This window comes from Lissotriton helveticus, chromosome 2_1 (assembly GCF_964261635.1).
Source record: "Lissotriton helveticus chromosome 2_1, aLisHel1.1, whole genome shotgun sequence".
NCBI lineage: Eukaryota > Metazoa > Chordata > Amphibia > Caudata > Salamandridae > Lissotriton > Lissotriton helveticus.
The window spans coordinates 372,281,718-372,306,285 of record NC_136059.1 but is presented as its reverse complement, the minus strand read 5'-3'; the positions used below and the strand labels follow the sequence as shown (position 1 = coordinate 372,306,285).

Genomic DNA, 24,568 nt, shown 5'->3' with positions numbered 1-24,568 from the left:
TAGATGTGAAAAGAGCATTGCTTTATTACATTGAAAGGACAAAACCTTTCCGTAACACAAATCAGTTTTTTGTCGCTTTTGCTCCACCACACAAAGACAACCCTATATCAAAAGCAGGTATTGCAAGGTGGATAGTTAAGTGCAGTCAAATATGCTATGCAAAGGCTAAACGAACATTACCAGGTCCCCCTAGAGCACACTCTACATGCAAACTGGGGGCCTCTATGGCCCAAAAAGTCAGACAAAACTGTCTAGAAGGGTGTTATTTGTTGTGGCAGCAGAATTGTGGAAAAGTATTCCTCTCAATGTGAGATTCATAAATAAAAGCTTTTCTATGTCCACCACTGTTTGGACTGCTATCTTTAATCTGTTGCCAGTACAACTCTTGATAGAAGTGCAAGCTTTAATCACAACAGTGATAAGTCTGATACTCAGAACTAAGTTTGCCATCTTCCTTTCTTGTGGTTAGCTAAGTAAAGGACAACTTAGTTGTGATGGATACCTTCATAATTAACATATATCTGTTTTAATATATCAACAAAAAAATAAAATAAAAAAAAAACTGGATTCAAGATAGCCTGGCTGATGAGGATTATGAATCCGAAACCAGTCCCAGGATGCTTGTTTCTGGTCCAGGGAAGACATGGCTTGGCAGTTCGGGCTAGACTGTTCCCATGAGGCACAAGGTCAATTCTGATTTGCATATGGCCATGTCTGAACTGGATTGGTGTGGTGAGCAAAAAAACGATGGATTTAGGCCCAGATCTCTGTACTGGACTGTACTGGGCCTGAATGCATGACATTGTTCTGCATTGTGTCCATCAACTGTTGTTTTTGCATTTGCATTTCATGTTGTAGAATTTTCTTTATATATGTTAGCCACTTGGAATCACTGTGCAAACAAAATAGGGATTTCCTTTCCAAAATACAGAAACTGAACCTTAAGGCGACATTATTCATATATACTGCTCTGTGATCATATAAACGATGCTTGTAATGACTGATGTTTCTGATTAACCTCGACTGTACTATTGAGTCCAGAAATTAGTGAAAAGTTGCATTTGACAACTTGCATGAGCTGATGTTTTTTCATATTTAGACAATTTATTCACGAAATAAAGTACTCTTTACATAATAAACTAGTCTCATCTGTAATAGTCTTAAGTTTGTGTTAAAGTATCGGGTGGTCAGATCCAGTGGCAAAAGCCAATATTAGGAAATAACAACCAGTTCCAGATAATAGGTATCTGTTACTTTTAGTGATATTTTTTCTGAAATTGTTGCAAGTTAATTATTGTCAGCAATTGGTTGTATGGAGTTCATAAAGACATGGAGAATATTTCAGAGTTTAAACATGTGCATAAACCAATGAGAATAACATTTTTTTTCTTCTTTATTAGGCAAATCTGCATGCCCTCATCCAGATGAAACCAGCCCTCTCTCATCTAGGAGATAAAGGTTTACTGCTGCTACTCAGGTGAACATAGCTATTTCTAAAATCACTTAAATAATTAAATTATCATTGACGTTTGCTTATTGTATTTAATCAATTATTTGATCTTACATTCTCAGATTTTTGTCCATTCCAAAGGGATTTTCCTACTTAAATGAGCGAGGTTATGTAACAAAACAACTGGAAAAATGGCAAAAGGTACATTTAAATTTTAAGGTTTTGCAAATTGTGTGATAAATTAAATGTGACCTAACTGATACAGAATATACCTCAAACCATCTGTGAGCCCACTTGCCTTTGTGAGTCCATTTTAATTAGGGTGAGCGATCTGGCACCTGAAGTCCTAGAGTTTAGCTGTTTTAATCTACCACCAGACTATGAATATTATCACGTCCTACCACAAGAGCCTGCTATGCAGCAAAGTGGAAGCGGTTTGTGATTTACTGTAATAACAACCACATCAACCCGCTCAATGCTTCTGTACAAAACATTATATGCTATTTGTTACATCTACAACGTTCCATTTTAGCATACACATCTTTACGATTACATCTAGCTGCTATAGTCGCATATCTCCAAAATAGACAACATCGATCTCTTTTTAGAGTACCTGTCATTAAAGCGTTTATGGAAGGATTCAAAAGAGTCATTCCCCCGAGGCGTCCACCTGCTCCAAAGTGGAATCTCAACATTGTTCCCACTAGACTAATCGGTCCACCCTTTGAGCCATTGCACTGATATAAACTGCTATTTCTCACATGGAAAGTTGCTTTCCTTGTGGCTAACACATCACTCAGAAGAGTAGGTGAACTTCAGGCATTAACTGTAGTAGAATCTTTTTTTACAAATACATCAAAACAAAGTAGTTCTGTGGACCAATCCTAAATTCCTTCCTAAAGTCATTTCTGCTTTACATATCAATGAATCTGTTGAGTGGCCTGTATTTTACCCTCAACCAGATTCAGTAGCAGAACGTGCACTGCGCACATTAGATGTGAAAAGAGCATTGCTTTATTACATTGAAAGGACAAAACCTTTCCGTAACACAAATCAGTTTTTTGTCGCTTTTGCTCCACCACACAAAGACAACCCTATATCAAAAGCAGGTATTGCAAGGTGGATAGTCAAGTGCAGTCAAATATGCTATGCAAAGGCTAAACGAACATTACCAGGTCCCCCTAGAGCACACTCTACACGCAAACTGGGGGCCTCTATGGCCCAAAAAGTCAGACAAAACTGTCTAGAAGGGTGTTATTTGTTGTGGCAGCAGAATTGTGGAAAAGTATTCCTCTCCATGTGAGATTCATAAATAAAAACTTTTCTATGTCCACCACTGTTTGGACTGCTATCTTTAAACTGTTTAAACCTCAACTGGCAACAACTGGAAAAATGGCAAAAGGTACATTTAAATGTTAAGGTTTTGCAAATTGTGTGATAAATTAAATGTGACCTAACTGATACAGAATATACCTCAAACCATCTGTGAGCCCACTTGCCTTTGTGAGTCCATTTTAATTAGGGTGAGCTAGTTTTAGAGCCTACTGGCCCTTTCTGGCGAGGGATGTGGGGCTGGCAAAGTACAGATGTTCTGTTCCTTCAGAAAGTGAAAGAAAAATCTGTGCTTTTAAACTTTCTTTTATCTTGTTACATTTGCTTTCCGTTCAAAGGCAAAAGTGCTATGTCTGTATGTCTCTTTACAAATTGATGCTTATTTTTTTTTGGGAAAGTGGTGTTAACATTTCGTTCTCTTACTGCAAAGTTAGTGGATTTTGCTAAATGAGCTGTCTGACAACCGTGCTGTGGTGCTGAGAGTATGAAAGGAAGGGCTGTAGGATGGCAGTTTTTCTAAACACACATTTAAATACCTGGTAAATTAACTGTACAAATATTTCAAAATATGTCAGCAGTTAGGAAAGCACTTTTTAGAAATGTGATGGAAACAAATATTTTAATGCCATCAAAACAAATCGAAACACTTGGTGATGTGCAATGATAAATATATTCTGAAATCGTGCATTAGCATTTGTACATTATATGGTTTTATCAGTACAACTGATTGTCAGTGGGAAATTTTGTGGCCATTTCTGTGAAAAATGTGCTGGCTGTAAATGACAGTGATGTAAACGCTTTAGTCATTTATTTGTGAGCGTTTGCTCCAAAATGCACCACCGGCCGGCTACTTACCACACTTGTATCTCTGCATGCATGTGCATGGCTCATTTCCTATACTTGTTCTTTGTGTGGCACTTGGATTTTTCATAATACTTAAGACTTCAGTGATGTAACTTTGATGGCAAGACCCCCTTTCCTAACTCCTCAGAAAATTGTTCCAGCACCACTGGTTCTAATTGGTTGAATGCAGTCAATAATATAGTGTGTTTCTCATTAGCTCATTATAAGTTAAGATATACAGCCCAAGACTTACACGCTGCTTTTGCCAGCCCATGAGTATGATGCTCTAGTACTTTGTCAAGGATTGAATAGCAGCCTCGGAGTGCACTTGGAATTAGGCCTGGGCAGTGACCTTCGCGGAGTTTTCTGCACTCCGTGCTCGTGGAGTGCAGAAAACTCCGCTTTGCGATGTGCAGCGGAGTTTTCCCCCCGCTCTTGTTCGCGAGCGTGAGCTGGCGCTCGAATTCCTACCCGTGTGGCAGGAATACCAGCACAAACGGCAGTTCGCAATGCACTCCGCCACTCGTGGAACTTCGCAGAGGTTTTTTTTGTAACTTCGCGGAGTTCCGCGTAGCAAAACTCCGCGAACTATGCCCAGGCCATATTGAGAAGCTTTTCTCATGTGCTTTTTAAATTGTGGCAAAGAATTATAACACACCAACTGCCTTGGAAACTGGCTGAGTCACACCCCTTTTGCTACAATCTCTCCAACTGGCATAGCGTATCAGATGTGCAGGTGCCTCTTTGTGATGATCCTTGTTCAATCCAGGTAAATTCATAACAGTGTGTTATTTAAAATGTGGATATTTAAAATGTGGAAGCATTTCACCTACATCATGTTAAATTACTTCATTGAGAGGTATTATTAAACACGCTCTTAAAAACATTCCTGCCTCCCTCCACCCTGATTACAATAAATGAAAGGGTTGGCTACAGCCAGGGTCTCTGGGACCAGACTGAAAGGACTGATGTTCTGCCTGACCTTTTGTAAGGCAATGCCTCTTTTTTTGTATGGTGTGAGAAAGTTCCCTCTTTCTGCATGGTTGGCCCATTTTTTGCTGAACTGTTGATGTGCTTTGACTGAGTGTGCTCTGGGCTCCTGCCAATCAGTGAAACATGTGCTTTCCCTAAAACTGCATTGAAGACAAAACCCAATTGGCACTCTCTGGCCACAGGTCAACCCCTCTAAATGGTACCCTAAGTATTCAGGGCACTGTAACCAGGAAACTCCTGTAAGGGCTGCAGTACTTATTGTGCCACCGTGAGCAGTCCTGAACATTTACACTCACACACTGCCTTTGCATTCTTCTTGTTTTGGTGCAGAACAAAGTGAAGAGTCGACATGGCACATATCCCAGTGTGCCGTGCCTACAACCCGCTGCCCTGGCATAGATGGAACGGACTACATTTAAATTAGTGCTTGGTGCCACACGAAGTTTCCGTGCACCGACTCATACAAAGTGTACAGCCGGTGCTTGTCTCCCGAGCACAAAGAACAAGACAGTGATCTTGCAAGGCTTTCTACTCCAAGAAGACACTTCGCGACCGTCTGGCTCAACGTTGCGGCATGTAGAGCCAACATGCAAGCTCCATTCCGCACCTTTTTGGAAAACAATCGGACAATAAGGTTGAGGACGCCATAGGAGCCGTGGAGCCACAAGAACCAATCTCCATATCAAAATACGGCTTTAATGAGGAGGAAGACATCACGAAAGGGCAAGGTACCATTAGTACAGATCCTCCCTTGCCCCAAGATCCACCTCAGCCCAAGAAGTCGTCCCTGGGCCAACCTGTGCCCTTGGGCCCCGGTCAGCACCAAGACCATGTTTCTTATGCCCCGCCTTCAGGCTCGGCACCGAAGCATACAAAAAAGGCTTCCACCTCTGAAAAGCTTCACGCCAAATCGGACACCAAGCCCAAACCTTCTGGATCGAAGCCATAGCCTGGTTCCATACCGCCCCCTTCGGCATCGAAGCACACTTCGGATCCGAAAACGCCAACGCCTAAAACACTGGTGTTAGAACTGGGGGTCTCTAGTTGGCAGAGGTAGGTACCTTAGACCAAGTAGGGACCCTTGCTTCTAGTCAGGGTGAAGGAATAGCCCTCTGAGATAACCACTGCCAGGGGTGTGGAATTTAATAAAATATCTACTTGTCCATGGGGCAGGCTGCTTAATAAATCTACTTGTCCTGTAACAAAATCCACTTGTCCCCTTTGTGCCATGTAATGCGGCAACAAATTACGCAGCAATCTCATTATATAAGAGTTCTGATGTAGCCTCTCTGATTATGCCAGGGTTCAAACCATAGTAGTGTTTGAATACTAGCAATTCCCTTATGCTGCTATGTTTCTGCAGGTCTACATACTGGATCTGAAGGTAGTGGTAAGCAATAGTTCCAGGGTTGGAATGCCCTTTTTAGTCTGTGCAAACCTATTAACGTGCATGTTTTAAGGGTTTTCACCAATTCTTCCCTAATCATTTCTCATACTGAGAACGGTTCGAAATTTACTACTGACAGTGGCAGACTTAAAACTTCTTCCAGGGTTGGGAAAAAAGTGGTTGGAGGAAAAGTGAACTTGAAAACATTCAGATTTTCACATAAGCAAATCTACACCTGCTTATTTGCTCATGCTAAAATGCACTTCACAAATATTTTCTGGGAGTACTATTTCTTGGCCTACTTCTGTAAATTCTTGTGAATTCATGGAAACTGTACATATGCACTTTTGAGACTTTCTTCAATAATAGGGCCTCTAATTAGGCCTGGCGTTAACCATGACCTTTTGTTTTGTTTTTTATTCTGTCTCTCTCCGTTGGTCTATCAGCTGGCGTCCCTGTAAGTGACAGTATTTTGCTCTTTTAGAAGATGCATATTGGCACACAAAGTAGTTTTGTTTAGTGCCCAGAACCGCTGTGGCAATGTGTGCTAAGACCAACATTTTTTTGTTTTGCTTTTGCCAATGCTTGTTAGAATGGTGAGGACCCAGCAGCTCCCTCACTGTTAAGGTTTTACATAAACCATGCCTAAACAAGTCACGCCTTGACAAAACCAAAAGGCTGACCACCAATTTCAGACCCACTAGCTTTACCAATGCTTGTTTGTTCTTGTTTTCCATATTCGTATTTAAACTGGTTACACTGATATTCTGAATATTTTTGGGAAATACTAACATACATCAACATGTCACTAAATGATGCTGCAAAGCTATGGTACCTAAAATCTTACAGTAGTTTAGTTAATGTTTTCTTTTCTTACATGCATTTTTTTGTGAACATTTTATTTTGAAAGCAAAGAATCATTACTCTTGCTTTCAAGCTTCTGCACATATTTGCATATAATCAGAGAGCATTCTGGGTGCATTATACAGAGCCTCATATTATTAAACTTTGAAAATGTGTGTACACTTTTATACTGGAACCACTGTAAGTAGTGCAGGCTGAGCTTAAAACATTTACTTTTAGTGCTCACCCTAATAATAAAGGTTTTGCGTTAATGAACCATATATACAAGTTTGAACAGTATTAACACACATATTACTTTTAACACACACTTTACCTTAATTGTAGAGAATGCCCTTCCCTGAGCCACAATGTGGTACTGTAAACTGGCAGCCAAAGGGTTTGTGCTGCAGGGGGTTGGGCCTCCTTGTCCCAAGGACAAAATGCCCATTAAAACTTGTTGCCCTTGACCTCAAACAATATGAACTGGGCGTCGGGCTATAGGAATTCCACATCCCTGCCCTGCTCACCCTCTAGGTAGCATGGCACGAGCAGTCTAGGCTAACCAAAGGCAATGTGGATAATATTTGCACTTAACACAACAATAATCCCCCATCCACCACAAACTGAGACCACACAGGTAAGTATATTTTTATAAAAATATATATCTTTATCTAGTTTCAGCAGGTAAATAAAGCATTTGCACGATAATCACTTTCTCAAGAATATGTTGCGCTTAATCTTAATGGTTGCAGTTCATCTTTAAGGTGGTACTTAATTTCAGGAAGTTCGTATATCAAAAAGTGTCTCAAGTCACTTAAATCAGCCTTCGAAATTATGGTCGCTGATTTATGTTCAAGGGGCTCGAAAAACGAGCAACCTAAGCAATGCCAGTAGTCAAATAATTTCCAAAATAGCCCTGGGAGCAACTGCACCCCAAGCGCTGCAAGCGCGCCTCACCGCGTGCTCCTCGGACTCCTTTTCCTTCCACCGGCACAGTCTCCCACGCCCGATGGCTTCAGGCGCCCCGCGCCTGCAGAGCACACTCGCTCCTTGCCCCGGCCGGTCCCGGTTGCTCTCCCGCCCGCTCTCGGCAATCCCACGAGCGGCGGGGGAGGTAGGCAGGCGCTCGGCAGCTGGGATGGCAGGCCAGGGGTCACCCAGGCCCTCGCGGTTCCCTCGGCAAGGACGGGTCTTCCTCGCGGCGTGGCCTCCGGCGTCTTCGAACGCAGCTACGATCCTCTGATGGCCCAATCAGGTTGCGGCGTTGGGGACGAGCCTTTGGACACACCCGGGAGTCAGCCAATGGCAGTGCGGCTCCCAGGTAGGCTTGTGATGATGCTCCGTCCACCAGCCAACCACAGCCTGGCACAGCTATGACGCTGCGGCACGCGGGCCAATCCCGTCGCGGCGTCGGTGAGGGGGCTCGGCTCCTTCAGCCAATGGGAGCGCGGCGGCTTCAATCTTCGCCGCTGCAGCTCCCCAACGATCGGCAATCCTCGGGAGATATTCCTGGCCCCCGGGCAGCGGCGGTGAAGCGGCCCACAGTGGTTTTCAGTGCGCCCTGCTCAGGGAAGGCCCACAAACCTCGGATCTTCACCTCACACGTGTCGATGAACACGTCGATCTCGGCCACACAGCAGGCTGGGTCAGCGCGGCGCCCTCACTCAGATGAGAGAGCATCCAGTGCGCTACACAGCCTAAACACAGTGTTTCACGATCTTTTCACCACGCAGCAGCTTCAGGGGGCACAGCAGAGTTTTGTAGTCCTTGGGCAACCTTTGTCCCTGGGTTGCAGACAGGGGGCCAGCTCCTCTCAGGCCCTTGGAGATTCAAGTTTGTAGACACAGCACACAGCAAAGTCTTGGCAGTTTCAAGCAGGTAGGGTCACACCACACAGCAAAGTCCCTTTCTCCTCCTCAGCTTTCAGTTGCACGACAGAACAGGTCAGCCCTTCGAGCACACAGCAAGGCAATCTTCCTTTAGTTCTCCAGCAGTCCTTCTTCCAGCAGATGTTCCTTCTTGATTGTAGAATCTTGGAATCTAAACTTCTGTAGCAGGGGTCCTTCCCTTATACCCCTCAATGTCTTTGAAGTCCTTTGAAGTCTTTGTGCAAGGGAGCCCTGGGCCCGGTCTAAACCAGTTCTGGGGGTTGCGGAGCACTGAGGTGTTTCTGGTTTTCCTCTTCCTGTCAGCTTCAGGGTCAGAGGTGTCAGTTGGCCGGCAGGAGGGAGAGCCAGCATGGTGGGCAGGCAAGCACAGCCCGGCACTGTCAGGCGCTATCTCCTCCCACCTCCCTGGCAGCAGATGTGGCCTTTGATCCCCTCCTCCGGGGGTTCTGCAGCCCCCGTCACACCCAGACCAGACAGGCATTCCACAAACCCAGGCACACAGAAAGGTTTAGACCAGAGAACAGCCACTTTCTAAAAGTGCTATTCTCCAACACAGGATTTAAAAACAACCTTCACTAAAAGATGTGTTATTAAATTTTGAGTTCAGGGATATCTTTCACTCATGTCCCATCTTGTTCCTATGGGGAGATAGGCTGGTATCCCATGGGACCAGCCTCCTCCATGTTACTCTATGGAGCAAGATAACCTTACAGCAGTGAGCACACAAAATGGCTGCTGCCCACTACCAGAGCATGTGACCTGCACTAGTACATGCTCTACCTTATCCATACACTGCACCCTGCCCAGGGGGGTACCTTGAGCCTTCCATAGGGGTGACTGATGTGCACAGACAGGGAAGGGTTAGGCCCAGCCAGTGGTGACACTGGCCAGGGGGACAGGCAGTCACTAACTGCACACAGGCCCTGCGCTGGCACCTGAGTCACCTTTTTTAGGGCTACTCATGTGGGTGGCGCAATCTGCGCTGCAGGCCCACTAGTAGCATCTGTCATCACCAGCCCTGGCACACATAATGCACTTTACTAGGGACTTCATGGTGATGCAAATATGCCAATCAGGTATATTTAATCAATATGGCAATTTACAGAGGGAGCACTTACACTCTGACACTGATCAGCAGTGGCAGAGTGTCCAAAGCATCTAAACCAGCAAAAACGAAATCCAGCACAGCATCAAAAATACATGAGTCAGAGGCAAAAAGATGGGGGAAGAACCACGCCAAAGGTGTCAGGTCTAACAACTGGCACCGAAGCATTCGGCACTGAAACAACTGGATCTGCCAAAATCACCAAAAAGCACCTTTTCGACACTCCGCCCGTCAAACCGGACCCGAAACAGAAGTGCTCCACATTAATCCAAAAACTGGACATATTACCACCAAAGTCCCTTTGAAACGGAAAACTGCATCAGAAGAAGAATACTACATTCCTTTAAAAACGAGAAGTGTGGGGACTAACCCTTCCCCTCCTCCTCTTCCCCCTACGCTTCCATTACCTACTTCTCCTCATTTTCAACCTTTGCCAATTTCACCTTAACACTCACCACAAACACCTGACAATCAGGATAATGGAGATGGGAATGGTGATGGAGATGATCAGCCACTACCTCCAGACCCCTGGGACGACTACAAAACCAATTTGCCCACAGGCAATGATCCTGACCTGTGCCCTACCAAGCCCTCTCCACTGGACGACAGTGTAGGTTACATTGAACTACTAAGGAGAGTTGCCAACTCTCATGGGTACAGCTGCACAAAGAATCCCTTGAAGAGGATTTCCTTTTTGAAACCCTTAGCAGTACACAAAAGTCATCGCACACACTCCCTATGCACACACTCCCTATGCTCAAAAGTATGATCAGGCTTGTTGATGACGTATATAATGACCCAGTCAGGGCCCGTATCCTTACCCATAGGGTAGATAAAACGTACAAGCCAGCACCATCTGACCCACTGTACATAAAGGGACAGTTACCATTGGACTTCCAAATGGTGTCCAACGCAAGAAAAAGGGCCAATTCCCAAATTACAGGTGATGCTCCACCACCTTAATAAAGAATCCAAGCTTCTTGAAGCTTCGGGAAAAAGGGTGAAATCTTAGGCAGCAAACTTCTGGCGCATCTCTAACACGCAAGCGCTGCTCACTAGATTTGACAGGGTGTGTTGGGACGAGATGTAGCAGTTGCTTATATATCTGCCCGATGAACACGAAGCTAAGGCGCAGGAATTCGTGCGGAAGGGACAGCTTATCCAGTATTTGGGTGTCTTTCATAGATTCACATGCCTGAATCATTCCCCGTCGTCGAGACGGGAGCCTCCGGTAAATAAAAAAGTAATGTCCTATAGACATACATAGAGAAAATAGGCCCAAGGGTCTCCCCTTAGTGGCCTTTCCATGTCCTTATGTAAAAAGGACCAAACTCTTACAGTCAGCCAATCAGCTCCGACCTCCCTCTAGGACCTCCCTGGGAGGAGCCCCAGTCCCTCAGATTTTCTACCGCACGTTGTGCTAGGGAGTCTCCAGCTTGAGCTCTGCTCAAGATTACTTATAATCATCTAACTTTCTTCAAAAGTGATTCCTCGCTCTCAACCCTTCAAGGATTCTTCACTACACTGTTTTGCAGTAAGTGGCTTCTTTCCACAAACTTCTTCCATGTCGGAGTCACAGAAGAAAGCCCTGTTCAGGGCCTGCTCTTCCTGTGGGAAGAAGAGGATCCATGTGGATGATAAGCATGAGCTATGCTTGTACTGCCTTTACCCAGATCATGTCTCGGACAAGTGCAGGATCTGTAGGTCTTTCCCTAAAAAGACTGTGAGAGACAGGGAAGGACGCCTTCTCATCTGGCTGGACAGGCTGAAGGACAGAGACAATCTAGAATCTTCTGAGAGCAGTGTTTCCAAAAGCTCAGAAGTCTCTAAAAAGAGGCCTAGGGTATCTTCCCCGGGCCCCTCAGACACTCCTCCTACGAAGACAAAAAAGCCTTCAGAGGCAAGATCTACGTCATCTTCAGTGTCTGTTCAGGCTGATCACACCTTCAAAAGGCCTGCTCCATCGTCTACCAGACAGACCCACAAAACAACCTCTGTCACAACCACTGTGTCGACGACATCAGCGTCATCGCCTTCAGCGTCGACGACGACGACTACTTCCTCAACATCATCAGGTAGACCTGTTTCCTCTATTATATTACTGCAATCGTCGTCGACGACGAAGACCCTGTCGACGACGAGAACCACACCATCGACGACGGCATCGTCATTAACGAGCCCACCGTCGTCGAAGAACTCACAGACGTCGACGAAGACGCCGACGACGAAGACACCGTCGACGGCGGGCTCGCCGTCGACGAAGGTACCGACGACGACAACATCGTCATCGAAGTCGTCGACGACCAAGGTACAGTCGTCCACGCAGTCGACGACGACACCGTCGACGCAGGCACCGTCGACGAAGGAACCGTCGACGAAGGAACCGTCGACGAAGGAACCGTCGACGAAGGAACCGTCGACGAAGGAACCGTCGACGAAGGAACCGTCGACGAAGGGACCGTCGACGAAGGGACCGTCGACGAAGGGACCGTCGACGAAGGGACCGTCGTCGTCGACGACGCCGACGACGAAGGAAGACTCGTCGTCGGAGATGGCATCGGAACCATGGAAAAAATCCGAACTGGTAGAGATGCCGACCCTCATGCTACCGCCGTCGACGACGCCCTCGACGTCGACAGGAACACATGCTGCGTCTAGCAAGTCTAGAAAAACGCAAATTACCCCGGAAACCACGTCTCCGAGCAAAGTGGAGATGCAACCACCTCACGACATCTTCCAAAGTGAGGAATCCGAAGAGGATGACCACATGGGTCCAGCTACCTCCATCTCGGACCTCAACGTCAAGTGCCAAAGCACCGATGAGGAGCAGGAGGACCTAACTTTTCAGGAACACTCCATCCACACTAGTGTCCGCACGGAGGTCACCCCCATGATATGCCTACCGGCGACTCTGGTCAATGACCTGCGGTTCCTTGTGCAGGACTACAAGCAAAGATTCCCGGATGCGGACAGTGGTCATCAGACACCGGTAGACCATACACCAGCGTCTGCCCCAAAACGATCTCAAACTCTCCCTCAAACCCACCGTGAGACCCAGCCTCAGGTGATGGACTCCTCGGACGACGACAAGGAGGAGGAAGAATTGGAGGAAGGAGAGGTCCAGGAAGTCCACTCGGTCCACTCGGACCAGGATGGAGATAACGAGTATGGAGATAACGAGTATGTAGCGCCATCCCCGGCTTCACCTGAACCGCGACAGGCGGATTCGCCGCCTGTGGACATAGCAGGCTTCCACAAACTTGTGGAACGGGCAGCGAAGAGATTCCATATGGTAGTGGAATCAACGGAAACGGACTGCTTCCTGCATGACTTCAAAGAGCAGACACAAAAGGCAACCAAATCTATTCCAATCATAGAGTTCTTGTGGGAACAGGGCAAGAAATTGATGCTGACACCCGCTTCCGTGCCTGCGGTTGTTCCGCGCCTGGACAAGAAATATAAATCCCCACTTAAGGCGGCGGCTTGCCTCAACGGGCACCCAAAACCTGACTCGGTGGTCACGCAGGCGGCCCAGAAACACTCCCGCAACCCTTCCTCCCCACTGTCCGCTCCTCCGGACAAGGAAGGCAGGAAGCTGGACACGATAGGGAAGAGATTCACGTCCACGTCGGCCATGACCATCAAGATCGCCAACTCCATTGCCTTGTTGGGGCGCTACAATCGCCAACTCTGGGAGGACATAGCCCCATACCTGAAGGAACTGCCTGATGCCGTAAGGGGGGAGGTCAAGGCTCTCCTGTCGGAAGGTCAATCTTCGGCGGCGGAAATAATTGACTGCGCTATAGATTCAGCCATGACTGGCTTCCGTCAACTAGCCGGAGCTGCTGTGCTACGCCGTCAAGGATGGCTGAAGGCGACGTCGTTCCGCCAGGAAGTACAATTGAAGGTGCTGGACATGCCCTTCGACGGCCAGCATCTCTTTGGGGACAAGATCGACGAGGCACTGCAAACTATCAAGAAGGACACCGACACTGCAAGGGCACTAGGCACGTTACAGTCCCGGAACCAGTCCTTTCGAGGAAACCGATCCAGAGGTCAGTCCTCTTATCGCGGTTCCTACCAGAACCGGTCCTCGTATTCCTCTACCAACAAAAATCAATACCAGCATAAACAACAACAAGCCCGTCAATCTTCATACGGACGATCTACCTTCAGGGGCAGGAATTCCAAAAGGGGCGCTGGCGGACGCCAGTGACCGATTACTCCAGCCAGTCCCACCACCCTCTACATCCTTTCAAATTGGAGGGAAACTGACCCATTTCCTCGACAATTGGCAACACATCACCACGGACCGATGGGTTCTCCAAATTATAAGATTCGGACACTCTCTCGAGTTCACATCCCTGCCTCCCAACACACCTCCCAAAAGACGGACGCACAAACATCTACGGCTCCTTACCCTAGAACTCGCTATAATGCTACAAAAAAGAGCAATCGAACGAGTTCCAGCATCCCAGAAGGGGAAGGGGTTTTATTCACACTTCTTTCTTGTAAGACAGAAAGAGGACAAGTGGAGGCCCATTCTAGACCTTCGGGCACTCAATGCCTTCCTACGGAGCCAATCGTTCAGGATGGTGACGATTCAAGAAATCCTGGGCACTCTCGAACAAGGAGATTTCATGACATCCTTAGATCTCCAGGATGCCTACTACCACATCCCCATCCTCAAGCGTCACAGAAAGTTCCTGCGGTTCGAGGTGGCGGGCCGACATTATCAGTTCAGAGTCCTACCATTTGGCCTCAAGTCCGCGCCGCGGATTTTCACGAAGTGCCTAGCACCGGTGGCGGCATTTCTGCGTCAGTTGGGTCACCAAGTCTTCCCTTACCTAGACGACTGGCTGGTGAAAGCACCCTCAGCCGAGGACGCGGCAGCATCCTCCAGCGCCTGCACCAATCTTTTTCAGAGGCTAGGATTAACCATCAATCTCAAAAAATCCTGCATCACCCCTACGACAAGGATCACCTTCCTAGGGGCTATCCTGGACACGGAGTGCGTGAAGGCCTTTCCCTCGAAGGAGAGGGCGGACAAGATACTATCTCTGGCCACGGCTGTGGCGACAAAAACATACATCAAAGTGCGCACTTACACATCCCTCATGGGAATGATGTCTTCGTGCATACTCCTTATCCCTCACTGCCGACTCAGGATGCGCCCATTGCAGGAAGCTCTCGCAACCCAATGGACCCAAAGCACTGGCTCTTTCGAGGACATTGTGCAAATCACACCAAAAATGTCCACAAGCCTAGCTTGGTGGAGGAATCGAAAAAATCTGAATGTAGGATTACAGTTTCTCCTTCCGGCGACACCTCTGGTGATCACCACGGACGCCTCCTTGGAAGGATGGGGCGCCGTTCTACAAGATCTTCGAATCAGCGGCAAGTGGGACTCTCAGGAAAAACTGCTCCATATAAATCTCTTGGAGCTGAGGGCGGTATATCTTGCTCTACAGGCATTCCTGCCACACATCCAGAACTCCCCAGTGCTCGTCAAAACGGACAACACCACGACGATGCACTACCTCAACAAACAGGGGGGAACGCGTTCGCTCTCTCTATCACGCGAATCGCAGAAAATCTGGAACTGGCTGGTGTTACACGGGATCCAACTCAAGGCGGACTATGTCCCCGGAAAAGACAATACTATCGCGGATGCCCTGAGCAGGCAAAGATCCCTCTCCCACGAGTGGGAGCTGAGCGACAACGCCCTGGAACACGTCTTCTCTCAATGGGGAGTCCCGAACATCGACCTGTTTGCCACCAAAGAAAACACCAAATGTCCGCACTACGCAAGCTGGCATCCCCAACAAGGGTCTCTGGGGAATGCATTCTCCATCGGATGGTCCAGCGCGTTTGCGTACGCCTTTCCTCCGTTTCCAATGATCCCGAGGCTCCTCAGGAAGATGAAGGCGGAGCCATGTACCCTAATCCTGATTGCCCCGTTCTGGCCGAGACAACACTGGTTCTCGGATCTACTTCGACTTTCCATCAGGTCACCGATCCGTCTGAGGCAGCACCCGAACCTCTTAACAATGTCCAACGGTCAGGTGCAACACCCGAACCTCCAATCACTCAAGTTGTCGGCCTGGCTCCTGAGCACAGGGAGTTCAGTGGACTAAATATCCCGCAGGACTGCAGGGATATCCTGTCGAAAGCGAGAGCGGATAGTACAAACAAAACCTACACTCTCAAGTGGAAACGGTTCTGCATGTGGTGTGTGGATCGGGATCTACGACCACTCTCAGTCACCCCTGAACAAATACTACCATACCTGCTGCATTTAGCACAGTCAGGCCTGGCACATGCATCCATAAAGGTTCACCTCGCAGCTATCTCTAGATTCACTAGGACTTTCACAGGACCTTCTCTGTGGTCCAGTAGACTAGTCAAACAATTCCTGAAGGGGCTCTACAGATCCTTTCCGAGGCCTCGGAAAGTCCCTCCAACATGGCAACTGAATCTGGTACTCAACCAACTCATGAGAAGTCCGTTTGAACCCATCCATCGAGCATCCATCAAACACATCTCCTGGAAAACACCACTCTTGCTCGCTCTAACATCAGCCAGGAGAGTTAGCGAGCTGCAAGCTTTGTCCATTCAGGAACCATATATGCAATTCAGACAAGACAGGGTAGTGCTGAGACCAAACCCTAAATTCATACCTAAAGTCCCTTCGGACTTTCATCTCAACGAGCCAATTGTCCTCAGGTCCTTCTTTGCAAATCCGTCCACAGCAGCGGAAAGAGCGCTGCATTCTCTGGACCTTCAGAGGTGCCTAAAATTCTACCTGGACAAAACTAAGGCTCTCAGGAAATCTTCACAGCTGTTTGTGGCATACAGCAGACCAAGAGTGGGCCTGCCTCTCACGAAGCAAAGCATCTCCAGGTGGATATCCTCAGCGATTGCATTCTGCCACGACAAGGCCGGACGGCCTTTAACTGAGCATGTAACTGCTCACTCCACCAGGGCGATGTCCACGTCCGCAGCACTGTTCGCTGGGGTACCAATCTTGGACATTTGCAGAGCGGCGACTTGGAAGTCACCGCACACTTTCTCCAGACATTACTGCCTGGATATCGAACTTCAGAAGGATGCGGCAGTGGGCCAGGCAGTGCTTCGCCATCTCTTTCAGTGATGTGAGCCTTCCTACATCCCGCCATCCAGGTATGCACGTTCCTTGCTATTGTGATGTTACTGTTATGCTGTCCACATGTTGTATGACGACACATGCATTGTCTACTGTGACTACAGAGCATTTCCATCACGCAGGTGCATATCTGATTGCTAGCTATTCTGATTCAGGCATGTGAATCTATGAAAGACACCCAAATACTGGATAAGAAATGCGTTACTTACCTGTAACAGCAGTTGTCCAGTATTGGTGTCTTTCATAGATTCACATGCAACCCTCCCGCCTCCCCTGGAAGGTCTCACATCCCTCTCTAACAATATTACGCCAACCTAGTTGGGTGCGTACGAAAATCTGAGGGACTGGGGCTCCTCCCAGGGAGGTCCTAGAGGGAGGTCGGAGCTGATTGGCTGACTGTAAGAGTTTGGTCCTTTTTACATAAGGACAAGGAAAGGCCACTAAGGGGAGACCCTTGGGCCTATTTTCTCTATGTATGTCTATAGGACATTACTTTTTTATTTACCGGCGGCTCCCGTCTCGACGACGGGGAATGATTCAGGCATGTGAATCTATGAAAGACACCAATACTGGACAACTGCTGTTACAGGTAAGTAACGCATTTCTTATTTCAAATAATGCTATCAGGTGCTCCTTAGATGCTGCAGACACTGCTGCTAGAGCTATAAACACCGGCATCCTTCTAAGAAGGCACACCTGGCTACGCATATCATTGCTGGATGCCTAGATTCAGCACTGGGATGTTTCCTGAAAACAGTTGAGAGAATTCGTTTTAGTTAGTTGTACGTTTTTTTAAAGAATATTCTTGTATTTCAAAAGTTGTCACTTCGGCCGGGTTCGGCGGGTGCAGAGTGGGCTGGATTTGTGGTTCCTGGCTGGCACCAGAAGCTGCAGTTTAGACACGTCCGGGGTTCATCGGAGAAACAGTCTTGAAAGTGAAGGGAGGCAGACAGGCAGACATGTCCTCCGGGTTTGTGAGGTTGCTGGCTGCAGGAGCAAGTTACGAAGGGAGACAGGCCTGTAGGGCTGGGGCCTAGTCAGTGGGCGTCATCTTCTTGTTAGTTCTGCACAGCTTGTCGTCCTTCTTCTTCTCTTATTTTCTTGTAGTTGCTGTATCTGAGGAAGAAAGGTTCAGGGTGCCCCTAAATACTACATTTAGGGGCATTACAGGTAGGTTAAGGGCAGGGACCAATGGGTCCTTTCCCTGGGATGGGTACACTCTCCAGTGGGAGGGGGGCAGGAGCCTGTCCCTGGTTGGCTGGGTACCCCCATCCTCAAGATGGCGAGGACTCGAGATTGTGATTCATCTTGTCTCCCCACCTTAGGGGTGGAGTTTGTCAGAGGTGGGCACACCTCTCGTCCTCATATGTTTTTCTCACCGGTTCCCCCCCCCCCAAAGTGGGGGAAAGAACCAGTGGGGACCTGTTGCTGAAAGCAGCGAATGGTCTGGCGAGGCTCACAAAGGCCTTTGAAGCTTCTCCTTCGTGAACCCTGCCCATCCTGGTGGAGGAGGCTTTGCACCTTGTCCCAGGAGGTGCATTGTTTCAGGCACCCGAGAGCAGCAAGCTCTCGATCCAGGGGTCCAGAAACATGTCTGGTGGTGGCAGCCTAAGCAGCCACTCAGTCAGTTCACTAGGAGTTGGTTGAGTTTATGGGGGCATCTAAGATGACCTCTGTTGTGCATTTTACATTAAATCCCACACTGGCATCAGTGTGGCAATCCCCAGGCGTCAGACTGGATCCGGAAAGTTTTCGTCAGCAGTACCCCTACGCGTCGGTAGGTGTTGTCTGCGGCTCCGGGTCCGTCCTCGGCGTCGTGATCGCCAGGATGACATCAGAGTACTTAGACGCCGCCCTCGCACGCTGACGTCAGTTCTTCTTTTTTCTGTTCCAGCAAGCGCAGATCCTGGAAGAGCTAGTACCCTTAGTCACTTTTTGCCAAACTTTTTTGACTATCTTTTTCGAGTCGTTTCGACTCCTGGTGCCAGTAAGGAGGCCTGGATTTAAACCGTGCAACGCCTGTCACCGCCTGATGCCGGTGACCGACCCCCACCGCCTGTGTCTCTACTGTCTCTGGGCCGACCACGACGAGGCCCGGCAGTCGGGGCACAAGTCGTGCCCGACTTGCCGGGCCTTGACCTCGAAAGCTAGACGGGAGCGGTCCTGTAAGCTTCCCCAGCTCCGGCAGGCGGCTCCGCTCCGTTCGAGGTCCCGGTCAAGGAGGAAGTTGAGGGACCGGTCGCAGAGCTGCACCCATGGATGCTCGTCGAGCCATCACCACTCGTCGGGCTATTATGGTTGCGCGACTCGGTCGGGGGTTTGGGTGGCACCACCGCGCGGCTCCGCTGGAGCCGCAGGAGTCGTGTCTGGCCCCACACCATCCGGTCCCTGGGCTTCACACGACTCCAAGATTCGAGATTTCCTCATGGCCATGGGGACTCTCTTTCCGCTGTCGAGGCCCGCCGGTGTGCCTTCGGACTGGACTGGGGGTCCTAGTGTGTCGGCGGCTTCGGCGACGTCTGCGACTTCGGCCCCGACGCCGCAGGACCCCTCGGGATCCAAGCCTGGATCCCGGTCGACGCCAGTTGACCTCACGACTCCTCTGCTAGCACCGACCCCTAAGGTGCCCCTCCTGGCGCCGTCCTCTGACGACGCTGTACCCAGACGACGCCATCCCCGGTTTCAGACCCGGTCCGGGTCCGACGCCGGAACGGCGCCGCTCGGCGCTGTCTCCGGCATCGATGCGTGAGGCCTTAACTTACGACCTGGCTCCGTCCTTTAGGCCTGTTTATCAGGACACAAATGAAGGGGAGGACTGGGAGGGGTCTGAGGACCCTCTGGCACAACAGTGCCAGTTAAGTCAGAACTGGGCAGATGAGATGGGGGAGGCCAGTGGTCTTGACACATCGCCTGATAATGGTTTCTTCTCTCCCCCCTCTGAGGCTACGGAGGAGGGTGCTACATATGGTGTGGTGTTGCGTAGGGCAGTCAAGGCCTTGGCTCTTGAGCTCCCTGCTGCGGCTGTGAGGACTAATCTCCTCATTGAGGTGCTTCGACCGCCAGTAAGCTCCTCGGAGCCTATGCTGCCGTTCAATGAGGCCCTCTCCGACGTTCTGATGGGCACTTGGTCCAGGCCCTCCACCCCTGTGGATCGGAACGTGGCCCGACGCCACTGCTCGGCTCCGGGCGACCCCTGCTTTCTGTCGGTGCACCCCACTCCCGAGAGCCTGGTGATCCAGGCTTCTACGTCCCAGATCGCATTCCCGCCCACTCCCCCGGATCGGGAATCCAAAAGGCTAGATTAGTTTGGGAAGAACCTGTTCTCCTCAGTCAGTTTAGGGTTGCAGTCCATTAATTCCGCATGCCTTTTGGGCCGTTACACCCACTCTCTGTAGGATACGGTGTCGGACGTGCTGCCTCAGTGTCTGGAGGAGGCCCGGACACGGCTCTCCCAGGCTCTTGCTGAGGGCCAAGATGTGGCACAGTATTCCATCCGATGTGGAATTGATACCACAGACTCGCTGGACAGAGCGATTTCCACGACGGTGGCGATCCGTCGCCGTGCCTAGCTGAGGTCTGCCAATTTTTCGGGGGATGCCCAGAACACGCTCATAGACACGCCCTTCGATGGCCGTCGCCTTTTTGCCAACAAAGCAGACAATGCGCCTGAGCGTTTCAAGGACTCCAGGGCTACGGCCAAGTCCTTGGGCCTGTTGGGCCAGCGCCAGCAGACTTCTGCTTTTTACCCGTTTCGTGGCCAGGGAAGGGGCGCCCCCACACTTTCGTCCAGCCACAGGCCGCAGAACCAACCTCAACACGGTCGCAGACGTGGTAACCGCCGTGGCGGTGCAGTGGGACAGAGGCCCGGTCAGTCCACATCCACTCCAGCAGCATCTGCCTCAAAGCCTTCCTAGTCCGAGCTGTAAGGCCCATTCAACGCCAGTGGGGGCGCAGGGTTCGCCATCACCTACTCCACTGGCGCACCATCACTTCGGACAGGTGGGTGCTGCAAATCGTCCGATGGGGCTACTCCCTCCCCTTCGAGGCGACCACTCCAGCCATGCCACCGAAGTACCACCACATGTCGGGGGATCACTCGTAGCTTCTGCAGAAGGAAGTTACGTCCCTCTTGGCCAAGGGGGCCATCAAGCGCGTTCCTGGGCCAGAAGTAGGACGTGGTTGCTACTCACTCTACTTTCTGGTTCCCAAGAAGGACAAAGGGAGCCTGCGCCCTATCTTGGACCTCCGGAGCGTCAACGGCTTCATCCGCAAGGAGAAGTTCAAGATGCTGACTTTAGCTCAGGTCTTGGCTGCCCTGGAGACTGGAGACTGGATGGTAGAGTTGGACTTGCAAGACGCCTATTTCCACATCTCCGTCCTGCCGGCCCACCGGCGCTACCTGCGGTTCACGGTAGGCCACGAGCACTTTATCAGTTTACCATGCTCCTCTTCGGCCTCACCAGTGCCCCATGTGTGTTCAGGAAAGTGATGGCGGTGGTCGCAGCTCATCTTCGCAGATCAGGGGCTCCAGTCTTCCCCTATCTCGGCGACTGGTTGTTGAAGGCGGGCTCATCCCAGACAGTCGTCTCCCACCTCCAGACTACGGCCGATCTCATGCACTCGCTGAGGTTCTCCATCAACGTGCCTTAGTCACACCTGTGCCCCTCTCAGAAGCTCCTCTACAGTGGAGCGGTTCTGGACTCGGCGCAGTTTTGGGTTTATCCTCCCGAGCAGCGGTTCGGATATTCAGGCTCTGATTCCGATCTTTTAGCCTTTATCACGAGTCTCGGTCAGGATGACGCTGCGGTTCCTGGAGCTGATGGCCTCTTGCATCCTGCTGGTACATCACGCCAGGTGGCGGATGCGGGCTCTGCAGTAGGACCTGAAGTTCCAGTGGGCACAGCATCAGGGCAACCTTTCCGACCACATCCTGATCTCGGAGGGCACTTGGAAGACAGTTGCAGTGGTGGCTCACGGACCGTGATTGGGTCAACGGCAGATCCCTACCCCAACCGGAGCACACAGTGGTGACAGATGCGTCCCTCCTGGAATGGGGGGGCCACATGGGAGAGGCGGAGATCAGAGGCCTCTGGTCTCCGGCGTAGTCCCGAATACATATCAACCTTCTGGAGCTGCGGGCGGTCCGACTTGCACTGAAGGCAGTCCGTCCCTCTGTCCGGTGAAGTGTAGTGCAGGTGTTCACGGATAACACCACTGCCATGTGGTACTGCAACAAACAGGGTGGGGTGGGGTCGTGGACCCTTTGTCAGGAGGCGCTGTGCAACTGGACATGGCAGGAACACCAGGGCGTCACCCTTGTGGTTCAACATCTGGCACGTTCCCTGAACGCCAGAGCGGACTAACTCAGCTGTCGGTGCATGATGGACCACGAATGGCATCTTAACTCGGACATGGCGCAAGGTCTCTTTCTGCAGTGGGGAAAGCCTTGGTTAGATTGATTTGCCACAGAAGAGAGCGGGCAATGTCATCAGTTCTCTGCGTTAGAATTTCCAATGCGACTCTCGCTCGGAGATGCTTTTCGTCGCGAGTGGAGTTGCGGTCTGTTGTACGCCTTTCCGCCTATATCACTTCTGCCCAGATTGCTGAAGAAGATCAGACGCGGCAAGGCCCAAGTCATCCTTGTGGCTCCGGACTGGGCACGAAGATACTGGTATCCCGAGCTACTCAGTATGTCAGTCGATCCCCCGATTTGTCTGCCTCTTCAGGAGGACCTTCTGTCGCAGCAACAGGGGACGGTCCTCCACCCGAACCTGTCCAGTCTCCACCTACATGCGTGGGGATTGAGCGGTGACAGTTGAGGCCATTTAACTTGCCTCCTGAAGTCTGTGATGTGATTTTGGCAGCCAGGCGTCCCTCCACAAAAATGGTATACGCCTGCAGGTGGAACAAATTTGTGGCATGGTGCACAGCAAAGGCTTTGGATCCTCTTTCTGCCCCTCTTCCGGACGTTCTCGTCTTTCTTCTCTCTCTTGCCCAGCAGGGCTCTGCTCTGGGCACTATGAAGGGCTATCTCTCGGCCGCTTCAGCCTTCTTGAGGCTTCCTGATCAGCCTTCTCTTTTCAAGTTCCCTGTTGTAAATAGATTCTTGAAGGGCATCACACACGTTCCCTCCTGTTCCTTTCGTGATGTCTCAGTGGGACTTGAACCTTGTTCTTACTTATCTGATGTGCGCTCCCTTTGAGCCACTTCATAATTGTCCTCTTCGTCTTCTGACTCTCAAAACTGCCTTCCTGGTTGCCATCACCTCTGCCAGAAGAGTGAGTGAGCTCCAGGCTCTTTCATCAAAGCCTCCTTTCCTCTGAGGACTCGTCCTTCTTTTCTGCCCAAGGTTGATACTGCCTTTCACATCGGCCAGTCCATTACCTTGCCCACCTTTTTCCGCCTCCGCATCCCTTGAAACAGGAAGAGAGGCTCCACCGCCTGGACCCAAAACATGCGCTCTCCTTTTACCTCAACCGCACACAACAGTTCCGGGTGGATGACCAACTCTTTGTTGGCTATGTGGGCGCTAAGAAGGGAAGGGCGGTGTATAGGCGGAGCATCTCTCGATGGGTCGTTTTTTGCATCAAGGTCTGTTATTCCTTGGCTAAAAAGGAGCCTCTTGTGAGTCTGCGCACCCATTCCACTCGGGCCACACCAGCTACTACTGCCCTGGGTCGGGGTGTCCCCTTGCAGGACATCTGTCAGGCAGCTACGTGGTCCTCGCTGCACACGTTTGCCAAGCACTACTGCCTGGACAGCCAAGTCCGGAGAGATGGCTTTTTCTGCCGCTCCATTCTCCAGGATTTCCTGGTGTGATCTTTGTTCGCAGGCCCACCACCGGGGTTGGTAGTGCTGGGGTATCTATTCTAAGGTAAGGTTCCTAACACGTGTTTCTTTCAGATGCACAAGTTACTTACCTTCGGTAACAATATATCTGTAAGAAGCATTAGTTAGTGTTATATTCCTTACCGCCCCATCCATCCTCCCCGTTCTGCGAAGCGATATCTAGGGTTAAGGTATCTCCCTTTGAGGGCCCTAGTTTCATGGCACCAGTGTCTGTTTCTTGCATGGCTCTGCGATTCCTGGCGTGGAAAGCTATGTACAGAACTGACGTCAGCTCGCGAGTGCGGCTTCTAAGTACTCCAACGTCATCCCAGCGATCACACCGCCGCCGACGGACGCGGAGCCGCAGATGACGCCTACCGACGCGCAGGAGTACTGCTGACGAAAACATTCCGAATCCAGTCTGATGCCTGGGGATATTCTAAGGTAAGGACTCTAACACTAACTAATGTTTCTTACAGCTATATCGTTACCGAAGGTAAGTAACTTGTGCTTATGGTGCTCTGGAGTTTGTAATGATAAACCCCCAGCACCATATACTCTTAATGGCTGTGCTGCATTTACAGTGCCCAGGAATGGACTTAGGCACTGTAGGGGTGCATGGCTTATGCACCTGTACCCTCACCACTGGCATAGGGCATGGCACACAGGGATGGGTGCCATGTCGACTCTTCACTATGTTGTGCACCAAGACATGCACCCTGCAAAGGCAGTG

The 24,568-nt window shown here is 49.9% G+C and overlaps 1 protein-coding gene across 3 annotated transcripts in view; it reads left to right on the top strand.

Moving 5' to 3' along the window:
- RICTOR (RPTOR independent companion of MTOR complex 2) overlaps positions 1 to 24,568 on the top strand; it is a 1,600,666-nt gene that overhangs the window by 609,273 nt on the left and 966,825 nt on the right. For all 3 annotated transcript variants that reach the window (XM_078674985.1, XM_078674984.1, XM_078674983.1), the window contains exons 24-25: positions 1,401 to 1,477; positions 1,573 to 1,651. In XM_078674985.1, the coding sequence (XP_078531111.1) occupies positions 1,401 to 1,477; positions 1,573 to 1,651 (156 nt within the window). The remainder of the gene's footprint in view (positions 1 to 1,400; positions 1,478 to 1,572; positions 1,652 to 24,568) is intronic.